This window comes from Ceratosolen solmsi, unplaced genomic scaffold, assembly GCF_000503995.2.
Source record: "Ceratosolen solmsi marchali unplaced genomic scaffold, CerSol_1.0 scaffold19, whole genome shotgun sequence".
Taxonomy (NCBI): Eukaryota; Metazoa; Arthropoda; class Insecta; order Hymenoptera; family Agaonidae; genus Ceratosolen; species Ceratosolen solmsi.
In genome coordinates this window covers 1,536,426-1,555,694 of record NW_011948443.1, presented here as the reverse complement: position 1 = coordinate 1,555,694, position 19,269 = coordinate 1,536,426, and the positions used below count along the sequence as shown (strand labels likewise).

Genomic DNA, 19,269 nt, shown 5'->3' with positions numbered 1-19,269 from the left:
ATAAAAAATATTTTCTTAACATTTTATCAGTACAGAATAACAACAACTTTCTAAAGAGCTTAATTTGGTACATCTCTAATTACATGTTTGCTTAATAAAATTAATTAAACAGAGAAAAAAATTTGAAGAACAAATAAAATGAAATTCAATACTGAATATAAGAAATGGGAACGAAATGTACTCATGTGCACAGAATATTACTAATGATCCAATAAAGATAACGATAAACAAAACATCTTACTCTTATGTTTCATTTAATATAACGAAACAATTTTTTAATGCAATTATTAAATGGCAAAAATTTAAACAACATTCTATTTATAAAACATACGACAAATCTTAGGATAAGTTTGAAACTATAAGTAAATATACTAGTACACAAATAGTGCACAGAAATAAATCGTTTTCTTAAATTAAAACTGACGAACGCATTAACATATTACTATTATGTCAGTCTCGGTGATGGCTAAAGCCAGGTAGGCCTATGATGAGGTGAGGGTTGTAGTGCATATAACGAATGTAAATATTGTTGATATGCTGTGGATTCTACATCTAAATTAGCTGTATGAGATGTAACATAAGGAGAAACTGGCGGTCTGTACACTGTTGGTCTCTGTGTCGAATGAAGGAATGAATGTCCTGAATAACATCTTCCTGTCGACTGATCGCATAACTTGTTGCAGGCTTGTTGCACTACATTAGATAGTGGACCAACTTGCTGTCGGATTTGTTGATGTTGAGCCTGTTGTTGTACTTGCTGATGTTGCTGTTGTTGACGTAGAGCCATACTGTAATAACTTGACAGATTAGGATTATGAAAATCATCAAGAAAAACATATGCAGCAGCTGTTGCAGAAGCTGAAGCTTCTTTGTCAAAGAAAACTGAACTATTGATTGCATTAGTCGAAGTGGTACAATTAAATGCACTATCGTCTAAAGGTGATTGTTTGCGAACTATGGAATCGCTGTTAGCACTACCATACTGCGAAAACTTCGAAATATTATTGGGCTGGTGTTCTACGCCTACGCTCAGATGTTGTGAATATTGTTGATGTTGCTTATTTTTTCTATTCTTTCTTGACTTAGTCATTGAGGGAACTTGTTCTGAAACTCGCCGTGTCACCGATAATATATTCGGCTTTTTAGCTGCGGCATTCTGCAAAGTCTGTAATAAGTTGAGCTCAAGTTCAGACTGACTGGCCGTAGTGGATCTCCCGTACGTGGTGATAGAATTATTTTTAGTAGTAGTTCGAGGTATTAAGAACAGTTGTTGTGAATCTTTGGTAGTGTGTGCAACCAAGCCTAATTGTAATCGTGCAAAGGCTGGGTTTGAGGCAACTGAATCGACAAGATTATTAGTAAAAACGCCATCAAATTGATTGGGAATAATCGCGGAAACATCAGACTGCGAGTGTGCAAGGGTCATAACTGAATCAAAACTCAATTGCTCTTGACTGGGATATTGTGTTGTGTCAACAGTTGCCAAGGATTCATTATATATGCGTTTTTTAACAGGAGTAAAATTGTTGTCGTTACTAGCAGTATTCATTGTTGTGTTTTTAGTACTAGTGTCAAAATAATTCGAATACATTGGTCGACATACAATATTTGAGATCGAATACGGAGTCGCTTCAAACCCAGTCGAATATGGGGATTCTACATTTTGTTGAAAATCTAATAGTTGTACCTGCTCTTCCTGATTTTGTTGAACCTAAAATTTAATAAAAGTGTTTTCTGAATTATCTTTATTTTCAACCTTTTATCTATGTTGTCAGTTCATTTATAAATTAAACTATGGATATGAATTATACATTCATACTCTACCTTTTTTCTTTAATCCTTACTTATCTTTTTATTTAACCTTAATAAGTTAGACATTAATACATTTCTTTTATAAAAATTATTGAGTACAATAAAAAAATACAGTTAATTAATCAAAAATAATATAATTGAAAATATTAATACAAATTTTCGTCTTTAAAATTGATTTCTCAAATAATCATTTTTTTTATTATACTTACTATTAGATATTTTATAACAAACAAATTTGTACTTATATCAAAAGTTTTTCTATAATATAACATTATATTATATATTACAATATTAAAATAAAATTATGAAATTTGCATAATATATTTACTTTTATTTTATTTGTATTTATTTTATATTTTATTCAAACTGAAAAGATATTACAAACATCTATTAACGGAAGATAATACGTAAAAAATAAAAACTTTTATTTTAGAGCTTTAAATTTTATTTAAAAAAGTATTAATGATAGCGTTGCATTATTATATAACATATGTCAAACTAAAAATTATTAAATAAATATATAGAAATATCAACCCTCATAAGTGTAGTTTCACAATATTTATAAAATAGACATCTAAATGATTATAAAGATAAAAACATCAAATTAGTTTTCATAAAATTTTATAAAAATAATTATTTAAAATTTATCAAACTAGCAAATTATTAAAATTTATAAAATTACCTCTATAAATATCTAATAATTTTTTTAATTAATTGTAAGAGTATTATATAGAACAATTTTGTTAATTCAAAAACTTAAAAAATTTTATTAAAATTTATATTTGAAATTATTTTGTTATTGATAGTTTTTGTCGAAGTTCAATATTTTTATTTTATAAAATTTAAACCCTAAAAATTATTGATATGAAATTAAATTATAACTGACCTCTCTCTGTTGGATTAGTTGCTGTGTTTCATAATTCGTTAATTTAGATGTTTTAGACTTGATTGAAGATTCAGTAAACACCTGATCGTTTACCCTATTCCCTGTAGGAAACACATTACCCGGATAAGTGGTTAGATATTGCGAATTGGAGGTCGTTGGATAAATTTGATGATTAGGCGCAGTTAGATTTTTTGAATTTGCTAGTTGCTGTTGTGACTGCTTCTCTTTGGTAATAATAGGTTTTGTTACGATTGTAGAAAATGTAACAGATGATTGAAGATATGTAGATTTAACGGGTTGAGTAAAAAGTGTATTCTGTATGTAATCTTCAGAATTTTTTGTAAAATGAATTGTCTGATCCTGAACGTCTTGACTCAGTTTCTGATTGGATTGTAAAAAATTTGTGCTTGATTGTTGCACACTGTTTATTGGCGATTGCTGCGACATATGTTGGTTTAACGGACGAGAATACGTTCTCAGTTGCTGCGATGATAGTTGCGAATAGCTTGATGATGTTTTTGGAGCTGTCTGAGAATATGCAAGCGATTGTTGAGGTGATGTCTGACCTGAATAGGATGTCGGAGGTTGAGGTGACGGTTGAGAGTAAACCCGAGTCTGTGGTGAAGATTGCGCCATAACTGCGTAACGTATAATATTAAGCTAAATTTATTATATATATTATACTATTATTATAATCTAAAGTTTAAAATATTTTTTTCTTTTAATATTGCATAAATTAATGAAGATCAAAGCAGCCATTTTAACAAACTTAGTTTTATGTATTTGATACTGTAATATAAAATAATGTTTACTGTATTTAATGTTTTTATGTGTACTATGTAAATACAAATTGTATATGTATTAAATGGGTATATATTTATATTAAGTTCGATAGTCATGAATTTTTATTTCATAAAATTAAATGAGAATGGAACAAATTTGAAATCTATTCTTGTAGAGTATTAAAATGACAGCAAATTTTACGACTGCATGACTATATAATAACAGATAAAAATAAGATTCTCTGTTGTTATAATGATGTATAATAATTATAATAATATTCTGATATTAATACTTCGATTAGAGAGAGAGAGAGAGAGAGAAAGATCGACTAAATAAAGAATTTGTCGACGAAATACAATATTAAATATATACAAAGGCGTTTGAAGATATTAAAGAATCTTAATAAAAGTATGCAATTGTAATCCTATTGCATTGTCAAATGATACTTAAGGTCGGTGTTCGGGATTGAAGCAATTCCATGAATTTCAAACAAAAGAAAGGTCATATACGCAGTCCGGCGTACCGCATGTGCGCCTAGACTGACCGCGCGTGCAGCAAGGCTGACCATCACGTGCGCCTAGGCTGATCCGCACGTGCGGACCGAGGCGGATACTCGAGCAAAATGATTACAAACAAAACTCGGCAAGTCCGAGCAAGTTTACGATTTGAAATATAATTTACTGCCAGCACTCACAAAAAAGGGACGCCTTCGAAACTTCTAGAAGCCTTTATATTAATAAATAAACAAGTCACATCTCTCGCTATTGTCGATCGGGCACACTTACGCTCTCTCGAACTGATCCCTCGACATCGTACAGACCCGCTAGCAGAACCAGGGTACACTTACGCTCTCTCGAACTAACCACTCGACGTCGTACAGGCCCGCTAGCACAAACAGGGCACACTAGCACTCTTCTGAAGAACACTTCGGAACCGTACATGCCCTGAACAGCTGACTCAAGAGTCACTGTGGTTCACACACATTGGTTACACAAGACCAACACAGATCGACTAATAGACTCTACAAATACAGATTATTAAATCCTTCACGAATTAGAAATCTTACCTTTAATTGTTTTTACCTCTGACTAGATTCTACTGCTGTCCCTTTATATAATTAAAAGATATAATTGATTACATAATAAATTCCATTTAAGATCTGACACCATATCAAGTATAGCTATTCATCAATAGATCTGACACCACATCAAGTATAGCTATTCATCAATCAAGCATACTAGATTCAACTACCATCTTCTCATGCTGCCTCACAAGCATGATTGACTGACGACATCAGCTGACATTGGTAACATCAGTATAACCTCAAAGCAACACAGCAATATCCATAGAAGCCTTCATAGCATAAGAATTACAAGAACACATCATTTGAATAATCCAACAGAATTATTTATTTCTACACAACAGTGCAATATTATAATAATTGTTTACAATCATCAACCTTGTTTTTAAATAAATATATTATATTTTTCAGCCTTGTCTGTTATTGATTTCCTTTAAAATTATCCTGCCGAGAGACTAATCCACTGAACTATTGAATTGGTAGTTCGAGCCATAAGCTAACCCTTTAAATCCGAACAGTCGGTCAATATAGATATTTCTTTGATTTAACTGAGATAAATATTCAACTTACTACTAATACGTTAACTTATTAGAGACTATTGTTTTGATTATTTTCAAAAATTTGTATTTGTTAGAAAAATATAAATGTGTTATATATAATTCAAATTTTAAATTTGTTTTCAGGATAAGATGATAAACATGTCAACCCACGATGAAATATATTACTTAAAGTCCAAGAAGAGAATATGAAAAATAATGCACCATGTGAATAAATTACATTTCTATTAATAAATATCACAACAGATGACCTTGCTATAACATTAATAGGTAAATAGAAATGAATAATGGACAAGTGACTCAATATAAAGCCTTTGGTAATTTTTACTATTTCATTATGAAATTTTATAAACTTAAACATAGTTTTCTTAAAAAACACTTATTTTATATGAAAAATATAAAATATATATATATATATATAGAACCTTTTCACATATTATTTATTTTTTATTTTAAAACATTTCAAACATAGTTCAAACAATCTTTTTTATCGTTAAATTATTCAATAAGGTGAATAGAATGACAATTTTATAAATAAAAGACAACAATTTGTATATTTTATATTTTATATATATATTTTATAAATATACAAACAATAGTTTGTATATTTCCATATTTATACAACATTCCGTTTTTCTTTGCAGAACCAAATCAAGGAAGGACAAATACCATCTTTATTTACATTATTTTGCTATCTAAAGTATTTTGAAAAGATCAAAAATATAGATTGAATGATGACATATCTCATAAATATGTATTTGAGTTGACAAATTTGTTAAAGAATTAGCTTTATAATGGTAACAAAATTTGTGCTGTTAATTTCCGTATATTTTATTAATGAATTATATTGTCAAATAGAAACCTTAAAAATATTTTATAACAATCAGTTAATAAAGTTTATAATACTTTTGTGATTGATTTTAGTTAACATTAAAATTACTTGTGATCAATTTATTACCATAAATATTTTATTTAAAAAACATTAAATTTATAAAATTTAAAAAATTCCTTTAACCAAGTAGTAGCATTAAATTTATGGCTGTAATAACTTTTTTTATTTTTATTCGATTGTTTACTTAAAATAATTTAAACTATATAATATATAATATAAGTTAACAAAAATATTTTTCTAAAATAGATTAATATCTATGTTTTAAAGTCTATTATGTTAGTATGATAAATTCTATTATTTACTATAAATCATTAAAACATCTACAGCATAATAATTCTATATATATAAAAGATGCATCGATACTTATAAAATGTTATATATATCAACCCAGTTAAAATTTGGATTCAGAACCATATTACTTCATAAAAAAAACATTGCATCTATTATATTATAAGACAAATGACTATGCAAACTAAATTAAGTTAATAAAAGTATTGACTTGTATGATGTATTATAAAATGAATCAATAAAATTCAGATTGAACTATAAATAAATAAATATAACTAAATAACAATTTAGTTATGCGAAATTTTCAGTTTATTAAAATTTCGTGGCTATCAACTATAAACGATACACTTTACAAATAATTAATATAATTTATAGAATTATAAAGATTTAATAATTATTAATTTATTATAAAAAGTTACGTATTACAAATTATTAACTTTCTTTTTTAATTTTTAAAAATATGTCGACATAGAAGTATAAACAAATAAAATATCGTCTATATCATTTTTTTTATTTTTAACAAAGAATTTGGACTTGTCTCGATATAAATAACGAAATGAATATCTTTCAACTTGTAAACAGCGCTCTATAACAGTGCTTTCACTAATAACCAATGAACCAATTGATTAAAGCCGTGCTCATGTTTTCAGTCTATTATATTCATTTTTTATACAAGTTAAATACGAAGTATCTATAATTTAAACAAATTTTCATATTTGCATTTGAACTTATTATGGTACAGTCACAAATATAAATTTGGAATTTTTTAATTTTTATGTTAGATTATATAAGAAGCTGAGATTGTATCAATTAACATATTTTTGAGATATCGATTATGGTATTTTTAATATTATTATTTTTTAATATTATCTTGCACATTTAAATGATTAAATAAAGTAAAATATTCAATAACAATATTGTTTTTTTTTTTTTTAATAAGGTTTGAACAAAAGTTATGAAACAAGTTCTATTTTATTAAAATACAACTTTATTTGAAGTCAATAACAAATTCTGAAGTTAAGTTTTGGTCCTGACATAAATGAACCCATTCTTTTTAAATGTTTTATATAATTTTTGTTATAAAAAAACATTCTTACCTTTTAAATAAAAAAAATATATAAAGAAAAATATTTCTTTTTTTGTCCATCTTTTACGATATATTAAAACTGGGTAAAAAAGTAAAAAATAAAAAGATATTTTAATACATAAACTTCAAATACATAATAATTCGCAATTGTATAATAGTCTCAAAAATCATTAGAAGCTAAAAAGGAATTAGTAATGTTAATTGATAAAACGAAGAATCTAAACTGAAAATTTTATTTATTGTTGAAAAGTGACTTGTTGCATATAGTATCATCTAGAATTAAATCGAGTAAGTTTCAAACAAAAAGGTATAACCTTTTAATTTTTAAAAATATTAATTTTTAACTATAAACAACATGATAATAAAAGCTTATTGAAAAGGTGGTAGAAATAATAGTTTTATATTATAAAATTCTGTATATTAAATAAGCATATCTTATATCAATAAAATGGTATTTGATTAAATTGAAATTTTCGAATTTTTTACAAGTTGTCATTAAAATTATTCATAATAAATAGTAGATGTACTTACGTGTGACTTTATTAGATAATATTATGAAAAGAATTACATGCAATAGATTTAAAAATAATTTTTTAGACAATATAGAAATTATTATAATTTAATACCACTAACTAATCACACAATTAAGTACTAAATGTTAAATATTTAGAAAATGAAATTCTGTAAATCAGAATAGAAATAAAGACCTACATAGTATTCCTTATAATAATACAAAATATTAAAATTAAAAAATTATTAAATTAATTTTTTTTATATTTTTTGCAATTTGTGTTGATAATAAAATGAAATTCGATTTACTATTATATATTAAACTATCAATATGTTTTGAACATTATATTTTCAAAGTTTTTTTTTAACCTGTTTATATATGTGGAATTGAAATTGATAATATTTTACCTTAATAAAAGTATTTTGTTATTATTAATAAGTGTTAGAAAATGTTACAAACTTGGATAATTCGAAAAATATAAAAATTGAAACAAGAATAAAAAAATTGAAGACATTTAGCCTACCCAAATTCGACTGTGGGTATGATCTGGGCGTCTGCGCTGTATGACTCGATAGTTGAGATGAGGGCTGGGAATACGCTGATGAGGATGGTCTCGGAGAAACTTGCAAAAAGCTGGACTGTTGGGGCAAAGATTGAGCGTAAGAGGAATGCTGCTGGGGTTGAGGTGACAACTGCGAATAACTTGATAGTGGCTGAGGTGTTGTTTGCGAATAAGATGAGTGTTGCTCCTGAAGTGACGATTGCGAAAAATTTAATGAAGTCTGCAATGGTGATAGTTGTGTGTAACTGCCTGCTGGTATTTGAGATGATGGTTGCGAGAATCCGGGTATTAATGGTTGCATTTGTGGTGATGACTGCAAATGTGACTGTAACGGCTGTGGCAATTAAGCAAAAACAGTTATTTTATTTGAATATATTATTTATAAAATTTAATTCAAATTAAAATATAAAATTTATTCAAGATATTAAGTATTTAAATAAAACTATACGATATAAGTAGTAATCTTATGTCTAACATTATATATTAATACATTATATAATAGAAATACTAAACATTGAAGTTACAATATTTAATGGGCTTAAAAGATATCTTAGGGTAACTATAATTTATTAAATAATTTTTATTTTAATATTTATACTTCCCAAAAAATTCAATTATTTTTATATTAATAAGTGTGTCGATAAAATTGAAAAAAAAAATATGAAAAAAAATCTACATACCAAATATTAAAATACTTTTTAAAATTTATTTAAATTACTTTCATTTACTTTTTTGTATTAAGTTTTTATTGTATGCATATTTATTATATTTCCTAAAATACAAATTTATTGATTAATGTTTCAAAATTTTTAAATAGTTTATTGACAATACACTAAGAATATTAATTTTAAATTCAAATATATATATAAATATATACTGCATACGTATACGCATAAAATATTAATATTGAAATAAAAATATAATAATGTATAATTGTAATATACTTTAAATTGCAAGAATAAAGAATAAATAATAGAAATAATAAAGAATTAATAATGATAAATATTGATATTACAAATGTAATAATATATTATTAAGAAATAGATCACAAAGCCAGAAATAGTATTTCAAGTAATACAATGTTTTAACTAACTTTTTTAGTTTTACTATGAAGAAATATTTATAAACATTCAAATTATAAATTAATATTGTTAATCAATTTTCATACTATCTACATACTTGTTGTGAATAAATTGGAGATTGATCCTGAGTGACAGCAATCGTGGCTGTATATGGTTGTTGTGATTCGCTTGGTGATGAATTGTGGGGAAAGCAGTTTTGAATTTCAGGAGAGTGGAATTGTGACAAAGACTTAAACGATGTTTTTGGAATTAACTGAGAGTACAAGTTTAGTGATGCTGATACAATAGATTGATCAAAATTAACTGACGAAGGGTAGGATGGAGAACGTGGACTATTTTGAGGTGAAGATATAGGTGGCAGTTGAGCACTGAAGTGTGGTGTTGTATAGTATGGACTATTGTAGGGACTACTTCTTGTTGACAATACATCCTGATAGAATCCCGCACCTCTATGCTGTGGTTCCATAGGAATAAATGTAGGTAATATCAATGGAGGCTGCTGACTTTGTTGAGGTGATCGATGTATTTGACTAGATAGTGATTCATGAGAAAAAGAAGATACCGACTCACTGATACTATTTTCACCAATACTTGTTCGCCTTTGACTACCATGTAAGCCATTAGTTTCGAATATTTCTTCTTTTTTTGTAGAAACAGAAAAAGATGAAAGTTCCTCCTTCCCTTCCTTTTTTTTGGATTTTGGTGTTCCAAATGCTTTAAGCCTGTAATATGTATGTATATAAATAAATATATTATATATTAAAAGTATTCTTTTAGCTAATCTAAGTTTATATCTAACAATACAAAATTAATTTATATATAGTATAACGAATGAATATATAATCTTAAAAGTAAGTTTAAATTACCATGCATTCAAATTAGCTGATTTCGGTTTTTGAATTTCATCATTATTTACTTGCTTTTCCACTTTCATATTTTTTGAAATAGTCACTGATTTTTTTTTCATTATCACTGATTGTTCATTAATAATATTTGCTAAAGGGGTAACTGGATTATTGATGATTTCTTCATCATCATCCTCATTTGATAGGGGATTTGGTGAAGATACAAGAGCCTTACAAATTAATTGAATTGAATCAACATTTTTTAATACAGTACCTAGGCTCAATTTGGGTTCATCGTAAGGTTTTCGATTTATTTGGTTATTATCAATAGTCGATTGACATATGATAGTGTTATTGTTGGAAACACTTTCATTCAAAGATAGTTTTTTAGACAATAAGTTGCCTTTGCTTTTACCCGGCTGCAATCGGTCGATGGTTCTTTGCACTTTTTTAGGTTTTATAGAAGCATGCCCATATATTTTTAACGAAGTTGGTCGTTTGCGAGACGATGTATTCGTTGTCATTGCTAATACTGTTGTTGATGTCATCATCATTGTCGAATATTTATTAATCGTTGAAGCAAAAGAATCGTTTGCCAAAGAATGAAATACTGGTAAATCACTACCTGATGAAAATTCAGTTATTCTAGGGGTGTCATCTAACCATTTGTTGATATCCTGAAGAAATAATAAAAATACTTTTGAAAAGTTCTAGTACTTTATAAATAATTTAATAATAGAATAAAATTATTACACAAATTTTATTGTATTTTCTTGCAAATAACACTAAATACTTTTTGAAATTTAAAAAAATCTTCTATTGAAGGTTAGAAAATTAATCAAGGAATTTTAATACTTCCATTTTATAATATAATTTCAAATTTTGAAATATTTTTATTTCAAAACAATTTTTAGATGATTTCTCTAACAGTATTTGTTGCAAATCTATTTGTTGATACATTTATTTAAAAACTTATACGAGTTTTAAAATAGAATTATCTTTGATTATTAATAAGTATTAATAAATATTAATTTAGTAAATCGCGAATAAAATAAAAGTAAAACAAATAACAGATTTTTTCTTTCTAATGACATTCAGAATAATTTAATTACAAAGCTTTCTTGAAAATTTCATGTAAATTATAAAAAAATAATTAATATATATAACTTTTTAGTAGATAAAAGTAACCAAGTAATTAAATAAAAGCATTAAAATACCTGCAAGAACTCTAAAAACAAATTTATTTTTTAAAAGTATAGAATATTCCAACCATAGTTTTTCTATCATTAAAAATAATTAGAAACCATTCTGTAATTATACATATTATCAACATATAAATGACAGAATTCTACGTAAAAAAGTTAAATAATAATATATGGATTAATACATATAAACATAATATGTAATTTCGTAAAAAATTATATTTTTAAATTATTTTTAAAAAAATATTTTCTAATCGTCAAATTTTTAAGCATATGAAACTGTGAAAGATAAGTAGTATTAAATAGTATAAAGTTCGGTTTCAAAAAAATGACATATTTGCAACTTCCATTGTATTGTTTACTTGATGAGTATTTATAAAGCAAAATATCAATTTATAAAGTTTAATATGATTTTGTATACAATAAAATGCTTCTAATATGTTTATTATTTAAATACTATATATTTGCATATACATCTAAAAATGAACCTTTAGATATCCAATTAATCATATCTATCTTTTATCTATTACTTTTTTTATTAGTTTTTTTGAATATATACTAACTTAACCATTTAGTAAACTACATATTACCTTATTTGTTATATTTATATATTAATTAATGCATAATATGTTATATAATAAATACATATTCATTTGTATCAGCTATCATATATTTTAAAGTTTTATCAAATATTTATTTTCTTAAGCATTTATGATATTCTGAATAACTGCAAGTCGAAAATTAATTATTTATATATTAATATAAATAATGAATTTAAGAATATAAGAGTTAAGAAATATTTAAATCAATGATTGTTATAAATATGTTGATATTTTTAATTTTTTTTTTAATTATTTGTATGCTATAATTAATTTAATAATTAATTTAAATTAATTGTATTTATATTTTCCACATTTAATTTTATTGACTTTACTTTTTTTTTATTATTTGTAACCAGAAAAAAGCAAAAAATGAATCACAGACTTACATTAAGTGTTTGTTCCGTTGCCTGATTAAGTGCTTGAATAGTGGGGTCTCCTCTTTCAGAAACTTTGGTATATTTATTATAGGCGGTTTTGATATTACAAGAGATTTTCTTTGGTTTGCTATTATCTAGATTTTGATTGCTGTTCTGAACATTCTTATTTTTTCTATTCACATTTTTAAATTTTAATTTTGTATTATCTAATTTATTATTATTTTGATGATAGGTGCTATCGTTACAAGGCACTTTTTTAGAAATTCTAGGAATATTATCCACTTTCAATGATTGATTTTTCTTTCTTTTTCGTTCTAGTTTCCATATTTTTTCATGTGGTTTTTTACTTATTTTATCTTTTAAACCATCAAGAAATTCAATATCTTTATTAATGATACAAGATTCACATTTTTTTATTTCATTTTTTTTTGAATTTGTTGTATGAGCAACATTTTTAATATTGTTCCTCTTTTTTATTTTATCTTTTTCTTTATTAATATTTGTATACAAAGATTTTAATTTTTCTTTATTACTATTGCGACTTTTTTCTCTATTTCTAGATGGAGAAAACAGTTTGTCATTATTATCCAATGACTTTTCATCAGATTCTATTTTCTTATTTTTATTTTTTCTTATCCTATCAATCAAACTGTCTAATTCTTTACTTTTTTTCTTATCAATTTTCTTACTTTTACTCTTTGACATACTAATAGAATTATAATCTTGAAAATCATCTTTCCTTTTTCTATTGCTTTTCAGCTCCTTTGTAGAAAATAATTGCTTATCTTGGCGTATTTCTTTCTTAAACTTTTTATTTAATTTTATAGATCCATCAATTTCTTTCTTCAATATTTTCTTATTTTTCAAAATTATCCGATCATTATTTCCTTTTTTTCTTTTAGATTTGATCACATTTGTATCACTAATGGCAACTTTGTTTTCTTGCCCTTTATTTTCTTCTACTTGAATTTTTTTTTCACTCCTTAATTTCTTTTTGTCTTTCTTTTTAATATTTAATACTTCTATGCCTATTTTTTTATCCTTTTTTATAAAATCGTCATATATTTGTATTATTTTTTTTTTATTTATTTTAGTATTGATATTAACTTTCTTATTTAATTTTTGTAAGTGCTTGTGTCGTTGACTATAACGAATTGAAGATAATGAAGTTTTATTTTTACAATTAGTTAAATCAATATCTCTGTCAGAAATAATAGGCAATGAATCATTACTTGTTATTTCAGACTCTAAATATAGATCTACTGCTTTATCAAATACTTGCGTTAAATGCATAACCATGTTTGTATATTCTGTAAAAAAAAAATAAAAATTTTATATCTGCATTTAAAGTACAAATATTCAATCACTATATACATATACTTGCCATTATTAGAACCATTATACTGTTTACAGTTTTCAACAATAAGATGAAAATCACGTTTGAATTGATTTAAAGTCTTATAAGAACCATCTTCTAACTTATCTTCCATAGTAGTGAGATCCATAGGATATTGGACAACGCTATAGTATCTGTAGAAAATAAAAAGTATATTTATAAATAGGTTAAAGAATATTCTATTCTATATAAAATTTTTGTTAAAGAATATATGAAAAAATAAATTAATTAAGATAAATCCAAGAATATAATGTAATAAATAAATAAAATAAACAGTTTCAACTGATTTGTAATTATTTATAAATGAATATATAAAGATTTAATTAAAAAATTTAAATGCATATTAGAAGATTATATCTATCATCATCATCATAATCGTTATTTATTACAATTTTAGTTATGAAAATCAAAAAATTCACAAATTATTTAATATTTTTTATTAATTTTATTTAAATTAAATAATTTATAATAGACATCTAAATTTGTTAAGTTATTAGTATTTTTATTTTTCAGTTTATTTTGTATTAATCAGAATTAAATCACAAATTACTTAGGTGCATACTGCTCATCCACTGGATCTATAAAAGGCCATGCATCCTTGTGATTTTTTAAAATCTTAAGAACTTTATGCATTCCAATTTGCTGTTCCTCTTCTTCATTGTCAAAATTATACTCATAACTATAAGTAGAGGAAATGTCACTCCCATGTTTTTCTGGCCCTTTCTTATTTTCCACATTTGTTGCTTCATTATATGTGTCAATTAGAATCTGTCCTACCGCAGAAGCTAATGAATTATTAGTTTGTCGGCCTTTTTTTTGAACCGGCGGTGACACAATTTCTTTTTGTGATTTAGTGGTTTCCGATATTTCATTTGCACGGTTTTTAGGTCCTTTAGTCTTATCTTTTATCTTCCTTTTGACCATTGTTGATTTGTTGATCTTTTCCTTCGAATAAGTTTTGACAATCGTAATAGTATTGCGTTGTAAAAGTTTTCGTCTTTGCTGTTTTTCTTTCAAATCAAACAGCTTTGGAATTTCAGGCATGAAATCTTCGGAAAGTATCTTATAAAGTTTTTGTTCGGTAGCGTATTCCTATAAAATAATACTTAATAATAGTGATGATCATGATAACGATGATGATGACGACGACGATGATGTTTATAATAATAAGAGAGAATTACATAGAACACGTTTTTTTATAGAAAAGTTAGTATGACTCAACATTTATTTTTACGTACTTTTGAACTCTTTTATAAAAATAATGATCATATATTTTCATCGCGTTTTATTTGGCTTTATTTGTTTTGTTTAATAAATTTCATCTTGACGTATATTTATATGTATCAAGAATGTTTACATTTGTTAAATTATAAAATTATATATTATCAAATCTATCAACAATGTTATTATAAAAAAATCATATCTTTCAAATTTATTGATAATAATAATTGTTATAATGAAACTAAACCTATAATTATAAATGAAGTAAAATGAATAAAAATAATTTTATAAATACCATTTTACTTCATTTGTATTATCTTAATATTGATTCTATAATTAATACTAATTTAAGAATATAATCATTATAAAATATTAAATAAATCTACCAAAGATATAAAGTAAGTCATAAGTCCAAAAAATGAGCATTATTAAATCTTAGATTAAACTATTCATAACTTCTGACACAAATTAAAATTACACTAAAAATCTTTAAATTTTATTTAACCAAATTTTTATATTTTTGCTTAAATTATATATGCTAGATTTCAAAGTACTTATAGAAACAAATTTTAAAAAATGGAAATTTAACAAGATTTATTGAAAATACCTATTTTAAATTGAGAACATTTGTTATATATTTTTAAATGATGTAGGAGTTTAAAACATATGTAAACGTGAATCAGTAATTGTATAAATTAAAATACGTAATATAGGGGACTTACAATTACCCATTGAGTTTTATTATTTCATTTGAAAAATTGTTGAGTTTTACAAACAAGATAATCTATTTCAATATTATTTAACATTATGAACAGAGCTATTTTATCAATTTCTATATTTAAATAGGTAATAGTATGATTATTTTATCAGAAAGTTTGTTACGAATACAATAAATTAAAATAATAAAACGTATAAGTGAATCATGAGTTTTTCAATATATGGGAACAAGAAGCCATTTAAATTAGTGTAATACGATATATACATAAAGTATATACTTAGATTTAGTCTTTAGATATACAATTATCAAAATCGAAAAAAGTTTAATCAATAGCTTTTACATTAAATTTTATATTATAAACTTTATTTGTTATTTTATTACCCATTTTTATTATATTGCTAATTTTTCATTACTCATATAAAAATTATTATAATTTACATGATTATTAACTGTACAACATAATTATCAAATTATATAGTTTTATTAAAATATAAATGTTACGTAAAATGTAGACAAACACGTAGAATTTAAAATGAAAAAAAAATATTGATATTGGATAAACTGTACTCTTAATAGAAAATATTTTTATTCAGAGTACCATCAATAATGTTCACATATATCACAACAAATTTTTGATTAAATAAAAATATGAAAAAAGTTAAAATTAAATTACTTACAGAATCTTTGAATTTTTCAACTAAACGATTCCAGTCTTGAAGCGTAAAACACACTACTTGCCAAATACTCTCTTTGTCTTTAGTTTTGTTTTTTAAAATAATACAATTTTCTTCTTTCGCCGTTTCCTTCTTTTCCTTTTTTGCCGATTTATGCCTACGCCTTTTGTGTCTTTTGTCTCTTGATTTGTCCCTTTTCTTCTGAGAAAAAAAATTTGAAGATTTGATGTGGTCCTCCCTATATAGTCGAGTTCCATAAAAGTACCAATAGGCAGAATTTTTATGATCATGACCTAAAGGTTCAACTCGCAGACAATCAGAATCTAAATCACTTAATAATTCTTCCTGTTAGAAAATGCAAAGCTCTATAATTGCAAAAAAAATTTTTTTGAATAGTTGGAATTGATTTAAAATATTTAAGATTCAAATACTACAATTCATAATGTTACGATTAATAAAATAAATGTATACATAAAAAATGACTAATAATAAATGATATTGCAATACATAATAAAAAATAAGTTAAAAACCTAAATAAATATTAAATTAAATACTAATTAACATAAAATATGTAAGATGTTCTGAATATTTAATAAATAATATGAAATTTCATATCATACATTTTATACAGTAAGATAATTATTATTTTCAACTTATAAATTGAAGAAAAAAATGAATTTTAAAAAAATTGAAACGGACAATGGTAACTTTAATATACTGATTGTAACGAGCAAGGCTTACTACATCTTTGGTATCAAGCCGAAAATCACAAAGGGCCCACAATATTTCTACTTTTCGACGAAGTGGTAGTAATTCAAAATCTATATCTGTATTGAATGGATTTTCACATTTATATTCCTAAAAGCAAATAATTTTCTTTAAAGTTTTATATAAAATAATGAATGTAGCTAAATTATTATATATATATTATTTTAAAATATTTAAAATCTTATAAATGCTTGCATAATAGTTTATGATTATTAATAAAAATTAAATTTATTAATAAATTTTTTATAAAATTTGTATATTGAATACTTTCCAAATTAATAATTATATTACATACTTGACATTTTTTACGGAAGAGTCTTCTAAGAAACATCTGATAATTAAAAGTAGAAATATCATTGCGAGTATCATCTGGTAAACAGCCTTCTAATAATCTTACAATAAGTTTGTGTAATAAATGGCTTTCTGTACCAGTATCTGTTAAAAAAGCTTCTTCTAAATCCTAAAACAGTATTTAATAAGTATAGTTTTTATTTATGAATAGTCAATGGAGTTCAAAATAAGAATAAAAAATTTTATGTAATTGTCTTATATTTTTGTATATTAATGTTGTACTACAAATTGGTAATTATGTATTTAAGAAAAGGAATTTATATCGATTAAATACCTCAATATCAAAATCCAAAAGATTGAAAGCATGTCTGAATAAAGAACAAAAATGAGCTATACTCGGCACCTCCCACCACGATTGTATGTCTATAAAAATAAAATAACCTAGTATAGTTATCTAATTTACGTATGCAAATATAATTTCAAATTAGATAAAATATCTTTCTGTAAAATAACATTTTTATATAAAACAATGATTTAAAAACTTCTTCAAATGTTTACTTTACCATTATTATTATGTGGTCATTGTATATTAATAAATCTACACAAAAAAAATTCGTTAAATAACTAAAATGAATTATTATTTTTAATTATTTAAAATATTTATTGCTAAAACTTTAAAATTATTATATATTTTTTTATCAAACAATAATTTATAAAGTTTTCTTTTATATATTAAAAAAAATATGTAAAGATTTGATTCATTTCAATTTTTCTTTATTAACAAATTTAGTTTCAAATTATATTTTTTTTAAATTACAAAATATATGTAATTACATAAAATGATTGTATAAATATTTTAAACAATAAATAACAACTTTGATATACATTTTAATATAATATATTTTGTGTTGTTATATTTATTTTGTTTGGGTTATTATAAATAATATAATTATACATAAAATTATTTAATAAATTCATAAGATTATAAAATATGATTATTGCTATTTTAAAATTTTTGTATAAATACATGAATCTTATTTGAAAATTTTCATGATCAAAATAATGCATAAAATATATTTAAAACTTATAATGAACGTTAAAAATAAAAATACACTGAGAAATATTCTGAGAAGATTTTTGGAAATAAATAGATTCTATAAACATTAATTTAAAAATATTGAATAAAATAATATATTTTTAAAAATTGTAATTACCTAGAATTCCAATAAAAGTGGGAAACATAACCTATCATATGTGAACAATTAATATGTTAAATTTGAATGAAATAAATAACAACTCAACAGTGAGCTTTCTACAGAAAAATAAAACTTAGTTCCAGTCATTTATATCAATATTGTTCTATACATAGCAGTCGAAATACTATTAATGCTAATAATTCTAATAGAATTAACAAAGCACGGGTATATGTAAATATGTTTGAGCCACATTCCATACTGTTCCATATTTTTTTATATATAATGTCCAGGTTTCTTGTTACAAAATCATACTTTCTTTTAATATATATAAATCTATGACAAAATTTTTTTATCCAGAAAATTTTTTATCATGTTTTTGATTACAATATTAACTTTGTATATACAAATAATCTTGATTTTAATTAATAATTTATGTAT

The 19,269-nt window shown here is 24.3% G+C and overlaps 1 protein-coding gene across 1 annotated transcript; it reads right to left on the bottom strand.

Moving 5' to 3' along the window:
* Window positions 1-392: 392 nt before the first annotated feature.
* Window positions 393-18,924, bottom strand: LOC105365923 (uncharacterized). The gene is made up of 13 exons (XM_011504218.1): window positions 18,850-18,924; window positions 17,970-18,058; window positions 17,640-17,804; window positions 17,318-17,434; window positions 16,580-16,921; window positions 14,514-15,055; window positions 13,952-14,097; window positions 12,577-13,877; window positions 10,408-11,063; window positions 9,639-10,263; window positions 8,421-8,793; window positions 2,699-3,336; window positions 393-1,711 (listed from the first exon to the last, which is right to left on the bottom strand). Exons 1-13 carry the CDS (start codon window positions 18,875-18,877, stop codon window positions 467-469), a joined length of 6,267 nt encoding a protein of 2,088 aa, XP_011502520.1. The 5' UTR covers window positions 18,878-18,924; the 3' UTR covers window positions 393-466.
* Between the last annotated feature and the right edge of the window lie 345 nt (window positions 18,925-19,269).